The 27,943-nt window shown below is 35.6% G+C and overlaps 2 protein-coding genes across 2 annotated transcripts; one reads left to right on the top strand and one right to left on the bottom strand.

The window, feature by feature from the left end:
- Window positions 1-81: 81 nt before the first annotated feature.
- LOC136819871 (rabphilin-3A-like) lies at window positions 82-27,684 on the top strand. The gene is made up of 17 exons (XM_067076120.1): window positions 82-234; window positions 1,021-1,164; window positions 2,482-2,611; window positions 3,214-3,306; window positions 3,998-4,075; window positions 4,393-4,471; window positions 4,715-4,930; window positions 5,671-5,856; window positions 7,260-7,463; window positions 7,963-8,042; window positions 8,709-8,783; window positions 19,777-19,886; window positions 20,892-21,009; window positions 23,412-23,578; window positions 26,429-26,510; window positions 26,987-27,083; window positions 27,320-27,684. The coding sequence occupies exons 1-17, from the start codon at window positions 161-163 to the stop codon at window positions 27,448-27,450; spliced, it is 2,064 nt and encodes a 687-aa protein (XP_066932221.1). The 5' UTR covers window positions 82-160; the 3' UTR covers window positions 27,451-27,684.
- Window positions 14,164-17,969, bottom strand: LOC136819764 (uncharacterized). The gene is made up of 5 exons (XM_067076007.1): window positions 17,528-17,969; window positions 16,814-16,880; window positions 16,353-16,454; window positions 15,843-15,911; window positions 14,164-15,497 (listed from the first exon to the last, which is right to left on the bottom strand). Exons 1-5 carry the CDS (start codon window positions 17,857-17,859, stop codon window positions 14,463-14,465), a joined length of 1,605 nt encoding a protein of 534 aa, XP_066932108.1. The 5' UTR covers window positions 17,860-17,969; the 3' UTR covers window positions 14,164-14,462.
- Window positions 27,685-27,943: the final 259 nt, after the last annotated feature.

Below are 27,943 nucleotides of genomic sequence, written 5' to 3'. Positions count from 1 at the left end.
TCTTAGTAATTTCTAAATTTGTTAATTGAGGTTCCTGTTATTAAATTGTTCTCATAAACATATGAAAAAGGTGAAGAAAAGACTGAATGATTGATGACTTTTTTTGGCAGTTAAAAACATATGATAAACAATGAGATGAGATAAAAGATAAAAAAACAAGATGGTGGACGTAGCATATGATAACAATGACAGGTGGAATATCCCTGATGATCGACAACTTGCTCTACGTGGAAGGTATGTCACCCAAAATTGTTTTATTTTGCAATATAAATAGCCAAAACACTTTAATTAACTACCGTTCGTATTTTTTAAGGGTTCGACCTATTTGCCACGGAAGAAAAATGAAAGTTTGATCTTTTGCCAGATGTCGGCATATGCCGACATGCGAGACCACAGAGTTTTACCATCACATATAGCTTTATTTTCTGAAAAACATCAGAAATATAAGTGATATGTGTTTACTTTGAGTTGAAGAATGTATAATTATGAAAAACATCTTTGATCGTAGTTTTTTTTTGGAAAATGTTGGGACGAGATGAAGTTTTTACAAGCTCTTTGATTTGGTTGGTCGTTAAAACCAGTAATAAAAAAATTTTGTTACTTTTTCTAAAGAACGCTTCATTTTTATTACTTCAAATGACAAGTACATCTTATAAAAACTCCATCTCATCTGAAAATGGTACCCGCAAATTGTCCATTGAACTGTTATGAATTTAAGTTAAACGGTGCTACATCATCACAAGTATTCAAGGAAAAGTAGATCTAGCGCTCTCGATGCATTTACATCGCTATTGAGTAGTACTACCATTAGTTAGCCACAAAGATTTAGGTTAGCCGGGATGGAGAAATTCTTTCCAGGGTCTATATAAAGTTCAGTAGCCTGATGGCATAATTCGACTCAAACTCAAACTCTCAAATTTTGACTTTTTAAAAGATGAACACTAAAATTTAAACTAATTAATTTTTCTGCTTTAGTAATTTAGTAAAAATGTGTTATCTCTTACTCAATCACTTCTTTAGGTTGCAGACAGGATGGTCAAGTTACCAACAAGACGTCTTTTCAGCGTCCAAGAAACATTCATTGACGACGGACGAACACAACATCTTGAAGAAGGTTTTAGAGAAGAAAGAACAAATACAAAAACAAGAACAAGCTAGGATAGGGTAAGTGACGGGCCCTCATTTCGTTGTTCCTATAAGGGAAGGGCGATAGACATTTTCATAAATTACATCGCAAACCTCTAGCAAATATGTCGAGATCTCTCTTGTCATGACGACACTGGTCAAGAAATCGAAAGTGCTCTTGACGGCATTTGCCGACTGCTGCAAGGAAAGTGCTAAATGTCTCAAGAGATATGATCACTATGGAAATTGTTTGAATACGAGGCAAGTGATGTTCGTGACGTAATTTATGAAAAGGTCTATCAGATATATAGCGAAAAACTATAGAAGTGGATCTCGTGCGTAGGGTTTGAAGCCATTCGTATCCCTTGCAAGTTGCGCGTCTAAATGTTTTACACAAACGCTGGATTGAAAGTATGATTTACCGCCAGATTTTGAAAAAACGTGCCACACGAAAAAAAACAAAGAAAACGTTAGATATAATCCTTCGCTTCGTCTGAAATACGGTGCAAATCTTTTTCGCTGCTTGGGAATGTTTGTAAACTCCTCAATCTATTTGCGGGTTGATCTGTTTTCCTTAGCTACTCCGTATTCTGTCTGAAGTCTCTGTGCATTTACCATTTGGTTGGTACCAAATATCTTATCGGTCTAGGGGCGAACTTTTTAATAAAGGTACTAACAGGCCTTTTAATAATTTGTAGTGCAACGCATGCCTCGTTATGAAACCATTATCAAGGCAATTGAATCCCTTGAGTATTCAAATGTTAATTTTTGAATAGAGAAAGTTTCTGATGATGGACCGTATCGAATAGTATAACGTCGAATTAGAGAGCGTCAACTGTAGTTTGAAAACGAGGTTCTTGTGACGTAATCTGTGAAAAGGTCTATACTCTTTATTTTATAAGCATAGCGTTTATAAGCATACCTCCATGCTGGAATGTAAAAAAAATCGTTTAGCTTTTCTTAAACGCTGACCTTTTGAGGGTTAAACCAAAGATTTTCGCTAAGCGTATTGAGTCTCGACCGGATGAAAAAAAAATTTTCCAGTATGCTTATAGAAAAAAGAGTGTATTCATCTGAAATTCCGTAATCAACCTGACAGCCTTTCACACTATTTTATCGGATCAGGTTGACATTATAGGACCCATGGGTGCCAAGCGTATCAGTGAAGAGTTTAGGTTCTCACGCATTTTGGGTGCGACGTGTATCAGTGAAAATGGGTGGAGAAGTGGGCGGATTTACTTTCGCTTATTCAATTTACCTTTAGGAACCAAGCGTATCAGTCACTTTCACTGATACGCTTGGCGCCCAATGGGCCCTGTAATGTCAACCTGATCCATTTTATCGATTCTCCTACAGGAACTTGGTGAAGAAACTGGATGATATGAGATCACAAGTTCTCGGTGACGGCACAACCACATGTCTAATATGTGGCACCAAAGCTGGACTACTCAAAGATCAACTCAGATACTGTTTCAAATGTAGTAAGGTATGTCGGTTCACTTATCGGGGAATATAAGTTCAGTGGACGAAAATTTATTTTGCTCAATCTGGGTAGGTTGATAACAAATGTCATGTATTTGCTGATCTAAATTTACCATTATTGCTCTAACCAACTACCATCCACGTTGTGGTCTTTTCGTATCGAAAGCTATTAAAGGCAATTAAAAGTAGACCACACTGGATCTATCAATTCTTGTCTTGCAAAGTTGTCTCTGTAGCCCTTTTTAAAGAAAGAAAAACAATTTTAAAGCGAGGAAGAAACTCATTAACACAAATAATTATAATTAGAAACCACTTAAAATAATAGTAACATTGTATTGGTTCCGTGTAAGAACCAGACGAAAATTTTATGCAACTAGACCAGTGTTTTAAATTATCTCCATGTATACCACAAGGAATTCTGTTTTTCTTATTGGCGTTATTTTTTCGTCTCTGATGCAATAAGGACCGGAGTAAGGGATCAGAATTAAATTAGGGCCGGGCTAAAAGCGAAAAAAATAGCTTTGCCGTAATAAGGACCAAAATTAGGGTTTGCGTAAAAAGAGGCGATAAGGTATATAAATTTCGAATTATTTTGCTTTATTTTAGATGGTGTGCCCAAAATGTAGCATCGAAACGAAACTATCACTTGAGTATTCTGGCAAAGTGTATTCTTGTGTTTTATGTTTTGAGGAGCGGCAGGTATGTGTATGCTATCATAATTTCTCTCTAATTCGAGTTTCAATTACCATATCACTTAGAATAAACGCCCCTTCGAATAAACGCCCCTCTTAGGTATTAGAATTCTTTCGGTAACTCGAACAACAATGGTAGACTCCTAAGTTCGGAAGCTTAAAAAGAATGTTATTCGAATGTTTATTTTACTCAAAGCCGCTCGAAGAGAAGTTTCTGAAATGAGTCCAAGATTACCGAATTTCCAAATTTATATTATGTATTCACGCTGCATTGGGCTTTTCCAGAAAAAAAAATTGAATATGGAGGGAGGATATAAATTCTTTTTGGAAATTTACCCCTCGGACATTGTGATTTGTCACAACCCCTCCCCCCCAAAAAAAAAACAAGTAGGTCGAACCCCCCGAACAAGCATCAGTTGACCCCCTGGGCATTTAAAATTACCCTTAAACAAAGCAAGTTTACCCTTAAACAGAGCAAGTTTACCCCCGGACAAGGCAAATTTTGTAGATTTTCACTACCCCCTAGGCACTATATCCTCTATCCCCCACCCATGTACGAACATTTGCTGGAAGAGCCCATTCCAAGTCGTTTGAACTTAAAAAGAGATACTAAAAGCTCCGAAAATAATTTGATATGTTTAATGAAAACAAGGGAGCGTCGATCATGTATCAATTCTTCATATAACTTTCGTTTTTAGCTTTGGAAGAGATCGGGAGCTTGGTTTTTCAATTCGATGCCCAAATACACTTTACCGGAAAAAGAAGAATATAGATATGTAAGTGCTGTTCTTTAGCAATTTTTTCTTGATTGGACGAATGTAAAACCAATAACAGTTACTTTGAACTTCTATTTGACCCTCGTAAAGATATCTTCTACAAATCGTACCTTTCTGTCATTTGAACCAATTAGGTTTTCCAAATTGAATTTAAATTCGAATCAACTACATCGATTAATATCCCTTGATGGCTTTCATAGATCATTGGAAACATAAAGGACCGAAAAGATCTTAGTCCAGTAACACCTGTTCATGGAATCTATAGCTAAGTAATGAGAGAGTATTCATATAAAAGTTCAATTTCTCTCTCTTCATAGGGTATGATGAATCGAGGTACAGGATCACTTTATGACGGAACAGATAGTCCGATGTCCAAAGGTTCCGTCTACAACTTGCGTAAGTACGATTCAAAATGTAGGTATTCGACAGAGTGTAGACCGTCCTTAAGGTTAACGTTACAACCTTTTGATAACAAAACGATGCAATCATATCCTTGAGCATAACTTATGTGGTATAATTTCCCCTACTGGGCTTTTTAGGCCAAAGTAACGAAAACTTTACCAACTCCATTTTGACAGCAGAAGTTTTGCAACGGGATGAATTTCGTTAATTCACTTTTATATCTCTTTCGATTTACAGACCGAAACGATGATAGCGAAAGCGCGGACGAAGCGAGCGATTCCGACGCGGACGAAACGCAATCCATCAAAGCGTTCGCGTTACCTGAAGATCGGCGTTCGTTGTATTCGGGATTCATGATGGACGACGAAGATGCAATGGGGATCACGCCCAGAAGAAACGCAGTATCGGGCGGTGGTGAACCAATGCCGCCCCAAAAGAAGGCGGCGTCTAAAAGTAAAGATTCTCCTCTTTTTCGTGTAAACTTTGGTTTCGTATTAGGTAGACTATTTAAGTTGGTGCTTATATGCGTTGTCTTTGGATTGGTATTTTTTCAACTTTGAAAAAAGACAAGATTTACTTCAGATTTTCGAAGGTGAAAATTGCATTGACAAAAAAGTCATCTTAAACTTATTTTCTACGCTGTTCTACGAGGTTCATGTTATTTGGGTCCATATCTTGGATTGATTTTTGTCAAAAACTCTCAAAAACCAAGAGTGGTTCTCTTTACTCTTTAACGTGACCGCTGTACGCCAGACAAAGAATAAAATAAATTTTTGATTTGGTTAGTTCAACCGTTATGTGTATTAATGTAGCAACTTTTTGAAAGTATCCGAAGAAAAAGTTAATAAAAAGATGCATGAAGCTCGATCTAGGCTGTGCGCATCCCCTCAGATATGTTTTGATACATGATTCTACGTAAGGTTCTTGTCCGAGAGTTACCCCAAATTTGGGATAACCTGCTCCAATTTTCTTAAAAATATTAAGAAATCCAATTATTGTTTTAACCTCTAGCCATTCAAATTTTTACTTCAAATTTAATGAAACTTAAAGATTCCTATAAAACTATAAAACTTACTAATCAAGTTTCTAAAACGCGGGGGTAACTCTCGGACAGGAATCTTATACCCCTATATCAAAAAATATCAGGGGGATGTGCCTATGCTCAGTTCTGATATATTACCAATTGTTTCTAGCATCTTCAAGCGAATCCGATCACAACACGCGTACTGAACGCAAATTCACCAGTCAAGCAAGTCTCTTATCTTCTGACAACTCGAGTAACGACGAACGAAGAGGCTCGGCAACTTCACTTTCGTCCACCGAAACCCCTCGCAAGAAACTCGGCATCAGGGATCGTGTTCTTCGCAAACACAGTAAAGGTAAGGATTAGCAAAGGATGAGATTTAAGCTCCTTGTAGACTGGAATCATGGAGGTATAAAGAAACAGGAGAAGTATGCCATTGTAACCATGCTCGCCCTACGATTAAAAATATTACGAGGTATGCATGCTCATAATCTCATATATCGTGCATTTTTAATGAGCTCTTTTGTCGATAGGCAAAATCTTATTGGCTAACTTAAATGTTGGAAATAAGATGGGACGAGATTCATTGTTTCTGACATTAGTGTAAGAAAATATTTGGATTAAAAAAGGGCCTAGAAACTTTGCAATCCTTCATCAAATGACAAGATTTTTCGATCAACATTTTCTTCAAGGTGAACTCTATTGCTTAATACTTACCTCCAAAATTCTCCAGCGACTTTTTGTCTACAAATTGGGTCTGAAATTGTGTGTGCTTATAAAGAACTTTTCATTTTCTGGCTTGAGAAAATATCTTTTCAAAACAAAATTTAATGGATGACAAAATTGAACGCAAACTTATTTCGTGGAGCTAAATTTTATTTTATTCTCGTATATTAGAAGGCTGGAAATCTTCGATGCTGATAGTAAGAATGTTCAGAGCAAACTTGAGTTCTACTAGAAAGTCGTATTTCATCGGGCGAGCCTAGAATTTCTTTTGATTTATTACATAAAAGAAATCAAAAGACTTTAACGACCAATTACCGACCAATTACCGACAAATTCATCTCCTGTCTTTCTTTATACCTCTATGCTGGAATGAAGTAACCCTCTAACTGTCGTTCGTATTTTTTAAGCGTTCGACCTTTTTCCCACGGGAAAAAAATGAAGGTTCGACCAATTTTCCAGATGTCGGCATGTGTTTACTTTAAGTTGAAAAATTATAAAAAACATATTCGAAATATATTTTAATTATTCAACGGTGCTTTTAAACGAAATCCAGTTCAAAATCAAGATCTCTCTTGGACTTGAGATTTGCTCCAGATGTATTCAAATACCTAATAATTGGTATAACAACTAATGCCGAATTTAAGGAAGATTAAAATGCGATAAAAAGTAAGCAAATTAGTTTTGTATCAAAAGTTACGGCCATTTTATGAATCCCCTGTATTTTGTAACCTCTACTACGAATATACTCGTAATCGGCAGCAAATGTGTTTTTAAAAAGATAGCAAAAAATGAGCTGTTTTACGTTTTAAGTTACGTGTTGTACGGTGAACCCGGACTGATAAAAAAGACGGTTCAACAACGGCAATGCGCGTGGACAAATCTTTGAGCAAAGGCTTAATCTCAGAGGATCGTAACACAAGGCTACTCTGCTTTTTACAATACCCCGGTTTTCGTTCAAGTCGTCAATTACAGTACCATAATCCTATTGGAAGTTTCAAGTAAAAATGAAAAAATTCTCTTTCCCTTATTAAGGAACTGAAGACGAAGACCGCCATTCATCGAAATTTGAACGTAGCCCTGGACAACTTCGCAAAACAGGCTCCATCATCAGTGATGTGTCTATTCCGTCCCATAATGGTGCCAGTACTGAAGGCTCAGAACAAGATATCGATGCTCTGTTCCAAGACTACGAAAAAGAACAAGCTAACAAAGGCGTAGAACAAAAAGAATACACTGGTATGTATCCTTCATTTTACTCTCAATTCGCTGATCCTTTATCACTAATTAGGTTATCTCCTATAAAGAAAGCTGTCTTGTTTTATAAACAACGGACCGGGAGCACGCTCGCTGTAGGTACTGTGTTTGGGGGGATTCGGCGATGCCGGTGCCATAGTACATGTTCGGGAGACTCTGCAAAAACTTCGGGGTCTGGCACTAGCGCCGATCGCATGCTACTGACATTTTTTGTTGCTACCCGGCTGGTACACAACGTTGTTTCAACGTTCATCTAACGTTATATGGAGGACGCTGTGAACATCGGATAAACGTTGAAGCAACGTTGTAAGCCAGCTGGGTAGCCTCGCCATTTGAGACTTTGACTTTCTTAAACGCATGGAAAATCTATTGTCAACAAACATACGACAATCATTTATTTTTTCTTTCATTATTTTGCTCTTTTAGGCAGCAATCTACTTTTAAATATTACAATTCACAATTCTTTCATTCATCCTTTTAGGCAGTTGTGGTATGATCGAGTTTACTTTACAATACGACCAAAACACACAAGAACTTCTCGTCATCGTACATAATTGCAAGGTTTGTTTTTCAGACATTATAGTCCCTCTTTTTTATCACTGCGAGTCTATGAAAATAGCCTATGAATCTATATTTCATTTAATAAAGATTACTACGAATATCAAAACAAGTGCGAAAAAGATTTTAGGAAGGTATAACGGAACTTGCAAATCGCAAGATTATAACCGCTCTAGGCTTCTTCACATCCTTTACTGTATCGAAAAAATTTCTTATATAGGATGAATAGAGGTCTGTGAAACAAACTATATACATTTCGTTTTTTTTTCTTGCACTGAGTTTATCTTTTCACCGATCCATACACGTTCTTTTCTTTAAGCTAAAATTTTAAAGCCTTCGGATGTGCTTAAATTTTTTTAGTTTAAAGCCTAAAAATGTTCTTGGCATGTTCTTATTTTCCCCGTTTTCTGAGTATTTTTGTCCATTTTCCTAAAAAATCGGATGTTTTAGAGCCCCAATAAAGCCTTAAAATCCTCTTAACTTGTTCTCAACATTTTGCCCATCGAAGCCTTATGTTCTTATATAGTTTATTCTTATAAAAACGTGTATTTCTCGTTCTTCTGATTTCGCCCTATTTTCTCCTCGCGCAAAATTGATCTGTTCACCGATAGGTGCATTCCGCATTTTCCTGACACGACTCAGGATATACATTTTGTTTTGTGTTTTCAGGGCTTGAAAGGTGATAAAGGGAAAACGCCATCCCTTCCATACGTCAAAACATACATCCTTCCTGAGGCTCAAAAGGTATATAACCTGTTTATTTAGTTTAATTACTGATTCCTGTATGGTGAATTTATTCCGACACAGCTTTTTAAGCCAACATAAGCTTTAAAATTTGTTATTTCTCAACATTTTCCGCTTGTTTGCTTTTCCGTTGCCAGAGAAATTATTTATTATTTTTGGTTATCGAGGATTCGAGGTGCCTATATCTCTATTTTGTGTTATTATAACGGGAGGGGGGGGGGTACTTAGACAAAATGGGTGCCGGGTATGCGCGAACCATAATGGGTTTTGCTTTTCACACCCCCGAATGTTCCCCCAAAGGGGTAGAAAAACCATCAAAAGCGTTTGAGTCTCTGTAAGGGTTTCAAAGTTACGAAAATCAAAAGTAGATCCCCTCAAAGGGAGTGTGAAATTTGAACGAAAATTTGAATAAAACTTTTGGGAAATAGTCTCTCTAAGGGTGGCAAAAACGTCAAAGAAAATTTTCTAAATTAAGTATCTCTAAGGCTCGATTTTCGGACATACCTGTCATCCTCCAAACCCGGATACCCCCGATTATCCTCTATTTGCGGTTATACTACTTTGTTTATCCCATTTCTAATGCTTTATTTTATCATACCACATCTGCAGTACATCTGATTAGCGAAAAATAATCAGTGTGTGAAATTTCTGGGAAAATACTGACTACGATTTTCTCTGACTAATTTTTCCTGGGTCGATTAGAGTGAGGTGGTAAATTCAATTTTACATGCGGTATTATACTCTGGATATCTCAGATTATCGTTTTTCGCCACGGAAAGTCGTTAAAATAAAGGCTATAGTTTAATTTGTTTTTGTTTTTCTAACGAAAACGGCAAAGAATGAATCTTTAATTTAATGAAACCTTCATAGTGAACTTTATATAGACCCGGAAATCTTGGCCAACCAAAATCCTTGATCGGTTTAATAGTACTAGCACTACTCAATAGTGATGTATTCAATTGACGGCGCCAGATCTAGTTTTCCTGAACACTTGTGATGTAGCACCGTTGAACATTAGTCAAAGTTCAGCGGCTTCTCTACGGGTACCACTTTCAAAAGCCTCTGATCAAAGATGGCTATGTTCAGGGTTTAGAAAGGACCATGGGCCTTAAATTTCAAAACAAAGGACGAATAAAGTCTAAACCAGGCTCTATCCGATCTGTCAATCAAAACAAACTTATGGAGAACAAAAAAATATATTGCTTGCGAAAACGAAAGTGACACACAAAAAACAAACAGACATACAGACTACGGCTATTAATATACAGATTAGAAAAAAGTCAAAAATTATAGTATCCTAAAAAGAACAATAAAAAAAACATAAAGAGAAAAATACAAAACTTTAAATAATAATATAATAAATAATAAAGCTTTACAGGTTTGCAGGCCACCGTGAAGACACATGGGCCTCTATAAACCGCTCGTACTTTTTACAATGATCTTTTTGAAATAGAGTTTTTTTCGCGGGCTCCCCCGGACTTTCCATTTTGTGTTGTCTTCCTTGATTTTAGCATTCATTCATTCCTTACACCATTCTTTAATTATCTGTCTTTCATTTTTGGTCAAATCCTCTGTCACTCGGTAAGGAAAGCCTTTTTCTTTTGTTATTGCTTGCAACGCTGTGTTCTTGTCCTCTTCGTTCGTAAATGTGACTTTAATTGGTCGGTATCTCGCTTTCTCTTCTCTTTCTTTCGTAAATTTCCCGATCCGCTGCGTCTCGGTAATCTTTATATTCCTCAGATGGAGCCGCTGACGAATAATTTTGACATGGATAAATTCTTTGTCCTCGGTTTTTGTTTCTTCTTCAGTTTCATCTGTCGATTCATCAATCCCATGAAAAATTAGGTTGCGTGCTGTAGTTCGAATCAGCTGCTCCTCCTGCTTTTCTTTTCGAATCGCATCTCCAATGTTTTTCTCGATGTGTTTGGATGTGATTTTAGCGTAGCTCATTGGTGGTCTTTTCTCTTCTTTCTTTTCGATGATGCTTTCAATCTTCTTTTCAAGCGTTGTTATTCTGGTGTCGATAGTTTCTTTCATTTCGTTGACCATAACATTGACGTCTTGTGCTTTCAAATGTTTTATTTCTTCGTCCTGCCTTTTCATTATATTCTCACAGGCTTTGATTTCGTTTTTGAATCCTTCAATTTTTGATGTTTTATTTGAATTATACCTTTCCATTACCTGTGGTACGATTTTGGTACAGTTTTGACACTGGAAACTTCTTGATTTGTATGACAAGCATATCTGGATCTGGTAAAGTGGCAGTTCTGTACAAAGATAATGGACTAAACTGTGGCACTTCCTGCATTGTAGGGTATCTTTTAGTGCGTTTTCTTCATTTATGATGCACTTTGACGGGCTGCAAAAGTCGTTTATTGATGGTGATTTTTGATTATTTTCTTGAATTTTTTCCGCCATCTTGTGCATTTTTCAGACGACAACCGTTCAGTTTTGTATTTGACGTCGTTAAAGTTTAATTGCTCCGGCCTAGGAGCCTTAAATTCTCTCTCGTCCGACGGTCAAGACATTTTTTGTTTGTTTATCTAATCCGATTATCTATTCCGATTTAATAAAAACGGATTATCTGATTCCGATAATACTGTGATTTGATTGGCCGAAAGTATTTAGAAAAAGACGGCTGCCGAAAGTTGACTAGCTGACTGTGTAGCAAATACTGGCAAATCTCATAGTTCATGATGTTTTGGACATGATTTATGAGAAGTTTGATGCATACTGGCTCTCTAACAATGTGGAAAGACTTTGGAGAAATTTAATTTTGGCCATGAATCGTCAGCTGATCGAGTGTTTATAATGCATATAACTATGGCTAACGCACAAAACCAAAAAAATCTGTTTCTTCAAGATTGATGGAAACTTTTTGAGAGCTTTACTACTTGTGTGTAAATTTGAGTAAGATTGGTGCATTTCTCATGATTTTATGCTGTAAAAATGATCACATTTTGGACTTCGTCATTTCTCACGATGATAAATTTTGTTGGTGGTCGTCCCTTTTGGATTTTCAAACTTGACAATGAAACTTTCAAACACACAGCCATTGAAATTCAAAAGAGAATACTAAATTACAATTACAGTGTAAAACGATCTGAGTAGTTTTTGTGGTGTTATATGTATGGCTGAAAATGATGCTGTTTTGGACTTTGTTATTATTGTCGTATTCATCATCGGCTGGCGACCGTTCCTTTTGATTTTTCAAACCCGACATAGATTTTTTACAAACATTTCACTATGAGAATTCAATAAAGGATACTAAAACACAGTTCCTGTGTAAATTTGAACAAGATTGGAGAAATTTTCACAGTCAGTCAGTGTTTGGGGCTGAAAATGATCATTTTTGGACTTTGTTGTAATTTCATCGCGGCTGGCGACCGTTCCTTTTGATTTTTCAAGCCCGACACAGATTCTTTCCAAACATACCACTGTAGGAATTCAATAAAAGATACTAAAACTCAATTCCTGTGTAAATTTGAACAAGATCAGAGAAGTTTTCACAGTGTTATGGCTGGAAATGATCATTTTTTTGACTTTGTCGTAATTTCAAAGGCTGGGGCGATCGTTCCTTTTGAAGATTTTTCAAACTGGACACAGGTTTTTTCCAAACATACCACTATTACATACACGCTATCGTACCATTTTATTTGATTTATCCTAATCTCGTCTAAGTATTATCCCAACAGAATAATGCTTAGCTAAAGGCCGTGGCCTCTAATTTAGGCTATTTTTCTCCCGGTCCGGACAATCAAATCATTGGGCGCATCATGACTTGGCTATTGGCTAGTTTAGAAAAATATAAATTTATAAGAACTTGGAAATATTGACTTCTAAACGTTTATCTCCTTTAGATCCAATTTTGTACTTTTTAGTCGGGGGATGAGTGGGGAGAGGGGGTTTGGTTGGCACTTTAGGCAAGAAATTGCATGTGTAATCACTTAGAAGAGCTAAACTTCCAGCTGATTTATTTATTCATTGAGATTATTTCCCATACTCGCTCTACAATAAAATTATTACTTTGCTTTCTGATTATTATTTTGTTCTAACGTTCTAACACAACTCAACAAAATCATCCTTCACATCTTTTAATCTCTTAAGCCAGAGCTTCCAGCGCAGCTGTTTTATTAGCGAGTTTATGTATGTATGTTTTTCAGCGACGGAGACGGTAAGGTTCTAATTTGAGTAAATCCTGACCAGCTGAGGACGACGGTAAATCAGCACTTTTACCGTCCTCGATTTTGCGGGGCGGAATTGCGGGTTTTTCCAAATCGCTTCAGTCACTTTACCGTCCTCAAAAGTGCAAATACATAAACTCGCTATTTACTTTCCTAACGGGGAGAAAGTAGTGAAACCCATTGTGCGATTAGCTCGTAATCACATTAATAAATCTTTCAATTCGAAAATTATTCTCGAATTGTACTCGTTATCATGTGATTAGTACTAGTAATCGTATGGTTTGGAGTGCAATTAACGATTAATCACGAGTAACAAAGGAGAAAATTTTGTTGCAGAAGAATCTGCAATTTTTTTTGACGATGTATCTGACATTCCAATCTTATTACGTCATTCGAACGTCGGACCTTCGAAAATCGAATGTTTTTGATAAAATCGAATGTTTTGTAATTCGAATGTTTTGTAGTTCGAATGTTTTGTAATTCGAATGTTTTGTAATTCGAATGTTTTTTTGACGTTTTTCCTGGTTCCTTTTTTTAGATGGCTAGACAGTAACAATTTTCAGGCGGCTGCAATGCAACAATTGCATTGCAGCCACCTGAAAAAACTATCAGTGTAGCCTTAGCTTGTTTAAAAAGAAAACATTGCAGTGTAATTTTTCTTTCTTTTCAATTAAAAGAAGCTATTGTAACGTAAAATTTCTTTGTTCTTTTTTATATTGAAGAAAAAAAATGTCTTTGTTTTTATTATATAGTAAAAAAAAGTCTCTGGAGAGAAAAGAATAAGGGGACAAAAGTGTCCCCCCGCCGAAGAGTGCAAAAAGTGGTAATAGTGCAATTAACGATTAATTTGTTTAGAGGAGTCTAAACCAATCAGATTCGAGTAATTTTGCACGGCTGACGATTACATTTATAACGGACTTCCGAGAATTTCAACTGTCCTGACCAGCAGAATGCTTACCTTCTCTGGACACTGTTTTCGCTTGAAACAGGAAGTCATCTCTGATCTAGTACTCTGGTGCCCTGCTGGTCCAAAGCGTCTGCGAGAACATACCTATTTAGATATTTTAAAAAGAACAACAGGGCTTGAGTTAGGAGAACTGGAGACAGCGATGGTCGACCGTGAGCTGTGGAGGGAGGGTTATTGTATATTTCCGACCTAGGTTTTTAAAGACCTAGATCGAAGGATGATGATGATGATGCGATTACATATGCAAAGCAAAACAAACGAATACAAAGAATAAAATGACTATTTGATTTCAACTTAAAATAAAAGTTAATACATCGTTAGTTAATTCGTTTAAGAAGTTTAATTGTAGTTTTCTCTGTTCAAGTTGTATAATGTAAACGAAATTTGTGATATTGTTATTACAAAACTTTTCTATTTTTCCACAGACATTTCTAGCTTTTTTTTTCAGTGTGAATATTTTAAAATAATCTGGAAACATGACAGCAACATTGAGACACAATGCGCTTTTTTCATGGAAAGTTTTTTATTTCACTCTTCAATTTGTAACATAACAAAATGACCGGAATGCCGTTTATCTCCATTTAGAGATACAATTGTTCGATTGAGTGGAATTTTCAACTTTTTGTCTTCTTCGTCCCAATGAAGAATGTAAACGTTTTTATAGCAAGATGGTAACATTACAGCAACGTTGAGACAGCGTGAACCTTGATGAAAACTCAAATAACTTGCTACTCCACCTGAATGTTTTGTCCATTTCATATCTCGAGTTGTCTTGTTAAAATCCTGGTAGGTGTTGTGATTTATAACGGAGATGTATTTCACTATGTACTGTGGACAAAGTTTTATATGTTTGTTTATTATCACTCCATGATCAATCGCCAATGCGAACTGAAATAACCTTATACCCCAAGACTTTGAGTAAACAGTAACTTGATAACCATTCACAACGTTTTTCATTTGTTGAAGGTAATCACAATCTCCATTGAAATCTTCATTTGTATTGATTTGTTGGACAAAATCATTCCATTGTTTTACATCTTCGTTTTCTATATAATCTTTATCGTAAAGGTACAAAAATGTTAGAGCTTTCTCTTTTACATTAGCGTCACTCAATGTTCCATGTAATTCACCGACGGTCTTTGAAAATGTTTTCAAATTCTCAATATCTTTTCTCTGTTCCTTTAAAGTCTTTAAAGTCTTTTCAATGTCTTTAGGATTTTCCTTCTCTAATAATTGAAGTTTTTGATGAATATTCAAAACATTGTCATTTTGTTGTTGAAGCATTTGGTTTAAGTTTGCATTTTCACTTTTCAACGATTCAATTTCCTCGGTATTTTTTATGAGAAGATTGGATTGGGTTTCATATTTGTTCATCAGGTCCTTATTTTCTACCTCAAGTTTGTCCATTCTTTCTTCCAAACGTTCGATTGTTTTGTTTTGGTTTTCGAAGAGTGTTCGATTTTCTAGTCTCTCTTTCGCCAACACATTTAAGACGTTCAAAAGCAAAGTTTCGTGGATTTGTCGATTCATTGCGTTGTGTTTTGGTAAATTTTGCTCCTCGAACTAGAAAACAAACAGAATCTATAAGAGCTGACGAACATACAAAAAAACTGGAGAAATTGAAGTGAAAACAACTTATTCAAAAACTGTGTTCTTTATACAATTGACTTTCACTAATTTAAACCCAACAAATAATCTAATTTGTCAGAGATACGAATTATGGAATACGAAGGTTTTTCCTTGACAAATAATTGACAAATATTTGATTAACAGAAGTTCAAATAAGCAAGGAGGCCACTTTACCAAAAATGATTTCTAATTCTTTATTAAGATTATTGAAAACATGAAGTATAAATAAAATCAATTTATTCATTAAAATTATCTTTTTATTGATGAAAGAAAACTTACCGTATTGAGGCAACCCAACTCGAAATATGGGCATTTTATTTTGCCATAGTCACATTTCTTAACGTGGACCTAAAAAGTAAAAAAATGAGATAACTCTTAATTCGTTTGTGTCATAGCATGAGTCTTTTAACATAGGACTGTAGGATCTCCCGTTCCCTGATTTTCACTGTTATAGCAATCATACCTCAAAAGATTTTTGGATGACGATACGACCTTTTCACTCAGTGTCAAGGGGCGGGCTTTATACTTTTCACTCACATAGCTAGTGGAAGCTTTTTCGATTTTAATAAAGTAAGCCCTAAAATAGACAATTTTATAAGAACACTGAGGCTCAAAAACGTCAAAAAATTAGAAAAAGAAGTTGCGCCTGGTATGACCTGGAATGAAGTTTTCGCAAAAAAAAAAGAAAGTAAAGATAAACAGTTTTTTGAGGCTCAAAGTGCGAAAAATAAGACAGCCGAGCCCCCACAAAATGGTTCTTACAAAAAAAGAGTGTGCTTGTGACTTTACCTCATAATCCTTGATGGAACCAATCCACGGACAATCCTTTTGCATGCAATGAACCCTAATTTTGTTTTGTATAAAACGATCAGTGGACTTTACAAACTTTTTCTGAAAAAATGAAAATAAAGAAGTTGTTTAGTGTGTAGCAACCCTTACTCTTATCAACTTTAGATGTAAAGAATTGCAGAAATTATTATTTTGTCAACACATGAATGTTTGACACCTAAACACCGTCACTTTTCTTAAAATACCGACAAAGAAAAAAATTATCATCACACAGTCCATCTAGCTCGCCGACCCTTTTGTAGGAGCGTTTTGAATTTGAAAGATCTCCAAATTAGCATTTTTTCAAATCAAAACACCCGAGAGTGTATCGAAATCTATATGACTTATACCAGTTCTTCTGCATGCAATAAAAACACCACTCGAATTGTAATAAGAGGTTGAATGAAAAATAGATAACTCACGTCTTGAACTTTGTAAGGTGTCATGCATACACTGCAAAGAAATTCTGGATTTCTCTTCGGCTCTTCCCTGAAAAGAAAGATTCATGGTTTAAGTATGACCTTTCTTGTAAGTTTGTCCCATATTATCAACATGAAAAATATAAGCAATCTGAATGGCTTTTCTTTCGCTTCCAATACACAACAACTTATCAAAAGAGTTTATGAAAAAATGTTTTTAATGACCATTCGACATTTTTCTCTCGAATGTTTTGATGTTGATTTCATCTAAATAAAAGTAACCGAAAAAAATAATGGAAGAGAAAAACAAAACAAAGAAGAAGCGACACAAATGGAGAGAGAAAAGTTTGTTGATATTTTTCAAGTTGATGATAAACCAGTTATCACACTCTACTGGCAGTACTGGTACATTGTAGAATATATTTTTCTCATTTAGAAAAGGCTCGGAAAATATGACAAAAAATTTGAACTCGAAAAATATCCCATATTGTACTCTGTACTCTGTATTGTACGACTAACTTCGACTGTAAATTTTCGCGAGGATTTAATTTCGCGAATTGACGAATTTTGTCAGATTGTCACACTTTTCGTTAGTTTGATTACGAGATTTTGTGTGTACAGTCGAGTCTCCATAACTCGAACGGCTACGAGGAATGAAAATTTTATTCGAATTATAGAGACATTCGAGTAATGGATAAAAAAAATATTTGAACTTACTTTTCCGCTTTCTCAGTTTGTCCTTTCTCATAGTGAAGCAAACATTCTCCACACATCAAATGTTCACAAGGGAGCTCAGTTGCTCCTTTGATTAAACACAAACAAATGGGACATTCGAATTCCTTATCTTCCTGGCCTTCCACCACCTTGAAAGCGAATCCTGTTGGAACTTTGTGTATTTTATCCAAACATTGATCACACTTGTTGGATGGAGAATTCGGAGCTTTTGGTTGTAAACAAATTGAACATCTTTCAGGATCCTCCATGGCCTTAGCACCTTTGGCAATCTCCTCTTCTTCGCGGCGAAATTGTATCTGTTTTTCTGCACTCATAGTTGCCTAATTTTTCAATAAAGCCGTCAAAAAACTACAATAAACTTATAAAAATATTCAGTCAACAAGAAAATGCTCCTAGCAGTGAGTCAACAACTTGTTAATACCACTAGCACTCCATCTATAAAAAAAACTTTTTTTCCTTAAACTTCCCTCTATCAAATCATGTGATTCAGTATAATCCTTGGCAATGAACAAAACCTGTTGTTATGGCACCCTCAATGATTTTTTTTATAATTCAATGACCAAAATGTTAAGAACAAGTTTAGAACATTTGAAGGCTTTGCGGTCTCTAAAACTCCCCATTTCTTAGGAAAAAAAATGCAAAAATGCTTACAAAATGTTGCAAATAATAACATGTTTTGAACATTTTTAAACTTAAGACTTGAAAAGTTAAGAACATCCAACGGCTTAAAAGATTTTGGATTTTCTTATAAAAAAGTATATAATTTGCTCATTAACTAAAGAAATATCTTCATATAGGTATTAAATTTGCTTTTTTTAAGTCTACACAAAAGAGCCTTTTTATTTACGTTCTATAATGTAAAAATTAAATACCTCATTATAATCAGCTTTAGAATAAACTTTCTTTCATGTGGAAACCAGTTTGTATATAGGTGTTTTTTTTGTTGCTGAACTTTTAAAGCATGGTTTCTTTGAGGTAAACAAAAACATGAAGATTATAAAAATACATTACGATGTATATAAAAGTTATCGCCCGGAGATATTTTCTCGTCCAGAGTTTTTTAATGTCTCCCGAATTATCTGAAATTGTACTCGGCGATAACTATTATAAATATTTGAGACTTGAAAAAATTTTTTTTCCGATTTTTCGAATAAAAGTAGGGTCAAAGATGACTCAACCAGATTATTGCAAAACAAATTTTCAGCTAAAAAACGCATCTCGAATTGGACGGATCACGGTTTTCGTAAAAGGTTTTGGGGGCAAATTCTAGCCAAATAAAACGGCTAAAACATTGTTTTTTGGACTTTGTTGAAAACTGGATCATTAATTTTTCCTGATTTTTTGCATGAAAGTAGGGTATCATCATTGATAAAAGATAGCTAAAGCAGATTTTCACAAAAACAATTTTTTCACCTCAAAAATTGATTCTTTATCCATAAGAATCACTATTTACGCTTCGACCAATGTTCCTAACCAAATTACTCAAATTTTAGATGAGATGAATAGTCTCTTCGTTCCAACCCCCTTCCTCAATACCACCCAATGGGCACGGGGAACAAGCAATGATGAAAACGAACGAAGAATTTTAATAAATCATTTTCTATTTGTGTTCTGAATGATTGCCCGAATAAAGATTTGTTCACTTAAGGTGGACTCCAACGGTTACTAATACAATAATGACCGGTTTGTGAGGGCTGTACTGAGAAATATTGCCGGAGGTCAAGTAACGACCGAGCTTGCGAGGTTGTTGCGTTGACCGAGTCATTATTGTATTTGTTAACCGTTTCCTTCAGGTTCGATTGCCTTTTGCGCTTTATCCAGAAAAAATAGCGAAAAAAAAGCAAAAAGAGATAAAAAAAAGTGTTATAATTTCTGACGTCAGAAATAAAAAAATAAAAAAATTATTTTAACGCATTGCTAATTTTCCTTTGAAAAAGTGACGTCACAATGAATTTTCCTAACGACGGGCAACTCTAATACAATAATGACCGGTTAGTGAGGGCTGTACTGAGAAATATTGCCCGAGGTCAAGTAACGACCGAGCTTGCGAGGTTGTTGCGTTGACCGAGGGCAATATTTTCAGTACAGCCCGAAAAAACCGTCGTCATCCGAAAAGAACCAATTGCATTGCGCAAAAAGCCGTGTAGCCCGCTTCGAAAAAGTAACCGGTTAACAATTTCTAATATAATCATAATATACATAAACAAATATTTTCCCTTCTTAATTTTCAGGCTACCAAGAAGCGAACGGTTGCTTTGAAGAAAGTTGCTGATCCAGTGTACAACGAAACATTGGTTTATTACGGTGTTTCACCGATCGACATCGAAAACAAAGGACTAAAGTACGTAGTATCATTTACGCAGATCTTGTTCCCAAGCAAATCTCTGATTACTACTACCCCTAGTCGGTACACAGACCCGATATCTACGGCTAATTTCAAAATTTATTGCTATTGAGGGTCTGTTGTCATAGTTTTATCTGGTTTGAGATTTTTCAAACCGACCGCTTCGATAGAGTGCGGTTGAGAGACGACGAGAGAAGTGTTGCTATTTATAAATCATGCTTCATCGCAGAGGTCTCCGTACGGGAAATTTTTTTATCAAACAGACAAAGCGCACAGAGTGTACTACGAAACGATTAACCTATAAAGTAACGTTAGTGAAACTGCTGGAAGAAAAAAGAAAAGAAAGAATTTTGTTATTATTTTTTACTTCGACCCTGATTCTCCGCTACTGACAGATAGGGGGTGTAAATTTGCGGTCATTGGAAAATTTTTTGAAGCTTAACAAGCATGGGGGCTTGGAAAAGGGGTTTAAAACCTTACCATTCTTTTTCCTTTCCTATGGCGGCGGACGCTGTTTTTTTTTCTCGATAACGTCCCGTAAATATTCCGCCCAGAAATCTTCGGAGGAAATCGGCGTCAGTGGAGGATCTTTGCAGAACCAGGCAGAACTGTTTCGAGGAACTGACGTCACTTTCAATGTAACGTAAAAAAGGAAACGTGAAATGTTGTAGACTAACAAAGTGCTATAATATCGTGTGGCGAGATAGAGATGATAGATAGCTAATTCTCACAGCATAACAAGTATGAGAGGTTCAGGATAGGGACATAGACCATGTTCAGATGTTACGGTTCCGTTTCGCTCCGGTGTGACTTTCGTTACGGGTCGAGAGTGTTCATATCAGTTTTGGAACTTTTCGATCTGTTTTGCTTTGTAACGTCTTCTTTTTTGACGTTTCGAATTTTGACCTTTACACTTGTTTCGGAACCGTTTTGTTTCGGAGCGAAACGGAACCGTAACGTCTGAACATGGTCTTAAAATCCTTAATGTTTTCGTATTTTTAGGCTTTGTGTTATGGATGAGAATAAGAATTCGGTGATCGGAGAGACTTCCATCCCAATGAAAACGTTATCCACAAGACCTGTCCAACAATTCAGAAGAATATTAGACCTCAAAAGCAATGTAAGACACACGCAAATGATTTTATCACGAATTTTCATTTCTAAAAACTTTCATCAAGATTGGACTTTCGCAGAGAAAAAAATTATAGCCCCCTTGTTAAACAAGGTCAATTCGTTTCACCCGAAATTTCTATTGCCATTATTTGGCCATTCCATTTTATAACCACACAGGGTATGGTCAAACACATTTTCAGGGGGTAATCCCCTAGAATTTCTAGGGGATTTAGAGTGTTTTTTGGACCTACCCCGGTGAAGGTCCTATAAATTAACCTTTGTCCGTTCGTTCGTTCGTTCGTTCGTTATTAGCTTTCCTCATGATTGGCTCGTTAGTTTTTTCTGATTTTTTGCACAAAGATGCATAACTATAAACCCTCGAATATGACGAGCCCATTTCAAAAAAAATTTTTTTGCAAATTTGGGCCAAAAAAACGGCTAAAAAACGGGTTTTTGGCTGGGGAAATTAGTCGTTAATTTTTCAGATTTTTTTGCATAAAAGTAGGGTACCATCGTAGTAAAGATGGCTTAAGCGATTTTGCAAAAAAATTTTGTTGGCTCAAAAAAACGCATGTTATCTATAAGAATAACTATTTAATAAGCACATCAATTTCTTAGTCAAATTACTCAATTTTTTTATGAGATTTTTGCTCAGGAGGGCGTGCTTTTAAAGAATATGTGTGTTTCGACATGAAATTTTGGTTGCTTGGCGTGTTTTTATAGAAAAACTGGCCAAATTCGATATTTTTTTATAAGCACTTTATCAATTATTTAGGTATTAGCTTTTCTTGAGATTGGCTCTTTCATTCTTTACGATTTTTTGAACAAAGATGCATAACTATAAACCCTCAAATGTGACGGAGCCCGATTTTCCAAAAAAATTTTGGCCGAATTTGGGCAAAAAACGGCTAAAAAATGGGTTTTTTGGACTTTGTGAAAAATTGGATCATTTATTTTTTCTGATTTTTTGCAGGAAAGTAAGGTACCATCATAGGTAAAATACGGTTCAAGCAGATTTTTGCAAAAAAAATTAGTTGGCTCAAAAAACGCATGTTTATCTATAAGAATCACTATTAATAAGCATACATCAATGTTCTTAGTCAAATTACTCGATTTTTTTTATGAGATAGATGTTTTTTTTGCTCATGAGGGCTCACTTTTAAAGAATATATGTGTTTAGACATGAAATTTTGGTTGTTTGGCTTGTTTTTATAGAAAAACTGGCCAAATTCGATATTTTTTTATAAGCACACTATCAATTACTTAGGTATTATCTTTATGATTTTTTGCACAAAGATGCATAACTATAAACCCTCGAATGTGACGGACCTCGATTTTTGGAAAAAAAATTTTGGGGTAAATTTCAGCTAAAAACGGCTTAAAAAAAGGGTTTTTTGGACTTGTTATTTTCTGACTTTTTGCATGAAAGTAGGTAAAAGATGGCTTAAGCAGATTTTTGTAAAAAAAGAATTTTTCAGCTCAAAAAACGCATATTTATCTATAAGAATCACTATTAATAAGCATACATCAATGTTCTTAAAATTACTTAATTTTTTGATGAGATGTTTTTTTGCTCTCGAAGTCTTGAATATGAAAGAATATTTCAAGAACATGAAATTTTGGTTTCTAAACGTGTTTTTTATAAGAAACAAACGACTAATTTTAATAGATTGTCACTATTTGTGTTCTGAATGATTGTTTAATGGTCACGCTTATGTAGATATCAATTATATGTGTTAAATGAATAACCAGGTAGGTCCATAAAAGTATCACTTGTTCATTTTTTTTAGGGTGTAAAAAGTTATTCTTAGATTTCCAGGGGTCCACCCTCACTCTTACACGTAAAAAGATTTTTTTTTAAGGTTTTTTTTTTTAATTTTGCTATCTTCCAGGGGGTTTCTACATAATTCCAAGAAATTTGTTTTGACATGAAAAGGTTCGTTCACCTCCTGTATTGAAATTTTATGGAACAGTCTATTTTCCAGAATCTTCTTTCGAACTACTGTTTTTGGTTGATTTTAAAGGCTCTGGAGTTTAACACAGTTTTGATAACATGCTTCAAATTCAAATTCTGGTAGCACTATTACAATTAACAGCGATCCCGTTTTTGAAATGAGTTTGGGACCATATACACGTTGTTTTTTATAAGCACATCCAAAATTTTCGAAGATTTTGGATGTTCTTAACTTTTTTGATTTAATGCCAGAAAATGTTCTTGTAATGTTCTAATTCTCACCAATTTGTGCCCATTTGTTAGTATTTTTGTGAAATTTCCTGATAAATTAGGTGTTTTAGAGTTTTAGTAAAACCTTAAAATATTAGCTTGTTCTAAATATTTTGACCATCGAAGCCAAATTGTTTAATAAAAAAAACGTGTATTCCATCATTTTTGTTTGTTACTACTTACAGGATAGTGCATTATTTCTGGACACCAAGAAAACTTTATCAAATCCCGGACGCATCGAGTTGGCGTTACATTATCTTTCGAAACAAGGCAAATTAGTGGTCGGTGTCATTCGATGTTCTGGTCTGTTGGCCATGGATCCGAATGGGTATTCCGACCCTTACGTCAAATGGTATGTTCAATTCTTTCGGATCTCAACCACGTTCCTTGCGTATCTATCAGTTTTTTTATGCTTACTGATAGCGCTAGAAAATTCTCTGGCCTCTGACGTCCATCGGTAATGTAAACAAAGGTTTTTATGTTTCCCTTCCTGTCCTTTAATGCTAGACAACTAATTCAGACATTGTATTGTAGAAAACGACCAAAACATAAAGGACCCAGACGGCACACAACGTCAAAACAACGTCCATGTGACATTCATAACGTCCAAATAACGTTATTTGAACGTTAAAACAACGTTGTGTGCTAGCTGGGGAAGGGACAGAGTAATCGATATTGAAAGGGGCGTTGTGTAACGTAACTCAAGTAAACCTGGTAAACTTTTCGAGGACGAGGTCGGTCATATTATAGTCCCTCACAAATTTAACTATACAATGCTGCCGTTAGTAAATATTAAATGTGTTGAATTATTTTCCTCAAGAGTAAACTTTTCTTACGCATAATTAGGCCTCAAATTATATTTTTACCCAAACTCAAGCTTTTTTATAAATTGAATCATTGCAGGAAGCAAAAGACCATTATACCACTTTTAAAATTTAGATGGTTCAAGGTTTAATGACGGGTGGGGGGTATTCAGATGTAAAATTTTGTTTTTTAGTAGATTTGTGGCTATAAAAATAGCCGTTCTTTTTGCCACCCATCATTTCCTCTTCATTGTCGTTCGTTTTGTGTTGACGTTCTTCTTTGTGACTTTGACGACGTCCTTCTTTGTGACTTTGACAACGTTCTTCTTCTTCTTTGAGGAGGATGAGGAGGTGTCGGTGATCTTGTGCTGTAGTTTTGCAAAGAGGTTTGTCAACTTTTGAGGGTTATTGCAGACGGCTTTAAAGGCGCGATGTCCTTGAATGCATTTGACTAGATCTTCGAAATTTTCCTCTTCGCTATCAACTTCCACAATGGAAGTTTCTCCGCTCAGCAGCTGTTTGATGATTTGAGCCCTGTCGTATGCAGTTGGTCTTAAGTTGCGGAAACTGAGCTCTTGATACATATCTGGCTTCCTCCTTTCAACACTGGTTCGTTTTGGAGATGTTGTTGATTCTTTCTTGGCGGCCAGTTGTTGGCTTTCGTACGTGCGGCACCACGTTAAGTCTTTAGCCATGTAAAGATCATTTAATGACATATTGCGGACATCAATTTTTTCACATACGCTCAAATTGATCCCAATGTCGGAGATGTGGTCTTGGATGGCCGCAGCTTTATCAATGATCTGTGCAAGATCTCCCGTCCTCTCACCGGTGACGCCAAGATGCTCCAGGGCGCGTTTTGTTTGCTTGAAGCCAGTATCTTTTTTCTTCCAAAGGAATATTCTTGCGATGACAATCGAGTTCATTACAAACTCAAACGATTTTGTTTCCTTCGTTCTGGTGCCTTGTATATTGCATTTCCTGAACTCAGCCAACAACGTTTGGCAATCTAGTGTTGGTAGAGTCATGTAACGCACACGTCTTTTGATGTGACAATCAATACACCAGCAGTATTTCTTTTTCATGCACTTTATTGAAGCCATTTTTATGTTTCGATTCTGTGGTCTGTGCTAATCTTTGGTTAAAATTCTGTTGATTTTTCGATATTTATGTCTAATGGACTTTTCAGATTACTATTTTTTATCACGTTTGTTATTCTCCTTGTGCAATTATCGTCACTTTTAGTGATTAGTTTTGTTTTAATTGATGGGAGGCACTTTCGCAAATTAAGACAGTTTAATAGGCTTGATAACTAGATAATTCTCAAACAACACCATCAAAGAGTTCTATAATTTTTTAATTGTTTTAATTGTAAAGAGTGGCGCTTCACATTAAATCAAGATTTTATTTCCTTCCAAAAAACCCGCGTAAATTGTTCGCAAAATTTTATTTCTGTTTAGGTTCGTTTTTCAGAGGTCCGGTCCGCACATTCCTGAAATTCTCCAACCTTGTACTCCCCCCCCCCAGGCCAAAAAGTAAACACCGGAATGTTATTTTATGTAGATGTCTCCCAGAAATGTTATTATGTTCGTCACCCTTATGTAACACCGCCCATCAGTACAAGGAATGGTTTAAGAAGACAAATTTCACATTCTTTTTTCATGTACTTTAATCGTAAAAATTTTAGCGAGACTAATTTTAGCGTTTTAGCGAGTTTTCCCTATTTTCGCTAATATAAATCTCGCTAAAACACGCCGAATCGACAGATCGCTAAAATTTATCCGCGCGAAGTTTCTGGTTATATTGCCTTGATACATTTTTATCAATAAGAAGGGTTTCAGTGCAAAGAAATGCTAGAAAACGAATTCAGTCAATAACGTAATACGAGTATTCGCTAAAATTTATCCACGCAAATTTTTTTGAAATCGTGATTCGCTAAAATAAATCCAAAAAAAATCCAGATTTTCCTGACTCGCTAATATACGCTAAAATTAGTCTCGCTAAAATCTCTACGATTAAAGTATATGGAGATGACTATCTATCACATGTCATAGATTTGATAACTCGGAAAAGAAAACTCGCTTTCGCTATACTGTATTTTGAAAATATTGCAATATTTAAAGTAATCATTTCCAAGAGACTTTTCTTCAAAAGAAAACAATAATCGGTTTTTTTTATTCCTGTGCAGTGATCTCTGACTCATATTCCCACTTGGAAAGGACTTGTTTTGTCCTGATTCATAACTACCGAACTTGGTTCTTTACGTTTATCGTTTCGTAGTCCAAAGAATCTACGGCAATGAATTTTGAAATTAGTCGTAGATACCGGTTCGTGTACAGACTAGATTCTTTATAGTTTACCATGTATAATGGTCAATGTTATGTTTATTTGTATTTCAGCTACTTGTTGCCCGATCCACATAAACGCACCAAACAAAAAACACAAGTCAAAAAGAAAACTCTAAATCCTGAATTTAACGAGGTTTGTATGCTCATAATTCTATAGTTTTTTTGTTTCGACAGAGGTCTCTCTTGTCTTTCAGAAAATAAAACCCTTGCCTACCTTTTTCATATTGTCCGCCTTTCGAAGTGACCGCTAAATACTCTATTATATTCCTACAATTCTCATGAAAAATACACAATTTGCTTTACAGAACTTTCAGTTTCATGTTATTAAAATCATCAGCTGTATAACATTGAATGGCCAGATTTCCTTTTGTTGAAAGATTACAGAAAGTTTAAGATGATTGGCTTGGGAATATAAATGTCGTAAAATATGTATAACATAATATAACCTATATTATATCCCTACTTCTGCTAATTTTTTCGTGTAAGATTTTGACACCTAGAGATAATGAAATCCGTCGTTTAAGAAGTTTATTAGTTATAAAACAATGCTCACTTCTGATTTTCACATGTGATATATTTAAATTTTGCGACGTTTTCTTTCACCTGTAGGAATTCACATACAAAATTCCACATTCGGAATTAGCGAAACGTACATTACATATCTCTGTATGGGATCACGATGTCGGACGGTCAAACGATTTTATTGGTAAGTGCTTCTTCTTATTCGTCACACTTTACGGTGAGATGGCCGAGTGGTCAAGGCGTCTGTGCCTCAAAACCAGGGGTTCCTGGATCGAATCACGGCTCCTTCCAATATTCCATTCATAGATAACCGAGCCAGATCTCATAAATATAATAAATAGGCTGGGGACGTCTCAAACGAAAATCCTTGCTTTGATCACTATAACGATATCTTAAAAACTTCCATCTGTCTTCACACAGGTGGAGTTACACTGGGCATCGAAGCGAGCGGAGACTTACTGAGACATTGGTTCGAGACTTTACAAACACAAGACAGGAGAGTGATCAAGTGGCATACCCTAACTGAAACTTGCCCCATTATCAAAGAATGAAAATAACGAAATCCATTGAGAAGCAGTAGCCTATATGACATGGTAATGTAACTGAAGGAGGTGGCCCATCTTAACTTCGGTGTTACCATAGCACTGGACAGACTTAAAAAGGCCAAATAAGAAAGTGATTGGTGAATGAGTGAAATAAAATAGATTTCCCGTTTTAACACAAATAGTGCCATCATAACAACAAGTCCAGCGCTGGTAGATCTTTCATGACTGGCTAATAAGATGGTTTCATCTCAGATTGAAACAACGTTGTTTCAACATTCATCTAACGTTGTGAACATTAGATTGACGTTAAAATAACGCTGTGTACCAGCCGAGATGATTTGTGACTTTCCCTTCAATTCTTGGTTTGTATAGATATTTTTGAGATGACATTTTGGTACATTTGTTCAGAGAAAAAGTCTGTTAAACACGAAACAAGATGGAAACCTAAAATCCTTCGCAAGACTTTATAAACACTCGTCACCACTCTACTTGAATCGGT

The sequence above is a fragment of the Clytia hemisphaerica genome, unplaced genomic scaffold (assembly GCF_902728285.1).
Source record: "Clytia hemisphaerica strain Z4C2 unplaced genomic scaffold, Clytia hemisphaerica genome assembly, whole genome shotgun sequence".
In the NCBI taxonomy this organism is placed as follows: domain Eukaryota; kingdom Metazoa; phylum Cnidaria; class Hydrozoa; order Leptothecata; family Clytiidae; genus Clytia; species Clytia hemisphaerica.
Note: the sequence above shows the minus strand (reverse complement) of the source record. Positions and strands in the feature narration are given on the sequence as shown.

Coding starts and splice junctions, on each gene's coding strand:
- LOC136819871 (XM_067076120.1), top strand. CDS start 161: ATGGTGGACGTAGCATATGATAACAATGACAGGTGGAATATCCCTGAT. Junction 3,307..3,997: donor TATGTTTTGAGGAGCGGCAG/GTATGTGTATGC, acceptor TTTCGTTTTTAG/CTTTGGAAGAGATCGGGAGC. Junction 27,084..27,319: donor ACGGTCAAACGATTTTATTG/GTAAGTGCTTCT, acceptor GTCTTCACACAG/GTGGAGTTACACTGGGCATC.
- LOC136819764 (XM_067076007.1), bottom strand. CDS start 17,859: ATGAGTGCAGAAAAACAGATACAATTTCGCCGCGAAGAAGAGGAGATT. Junction 16,455..16,813: donor CACCTTACAAAGTTCAAGAC/GTGAGTTATCTA, acceptor TCATTTTTTCAG/AAAAAGTTTGTAAAGTCCAC. Junction 15,498..15,842: donor AGTTGGGTTGCCTCAATACG/GTAAGTTTTCTT, acceptor TTTGTTTTCTAG/TTCGAGGAGCAAAATTTACC.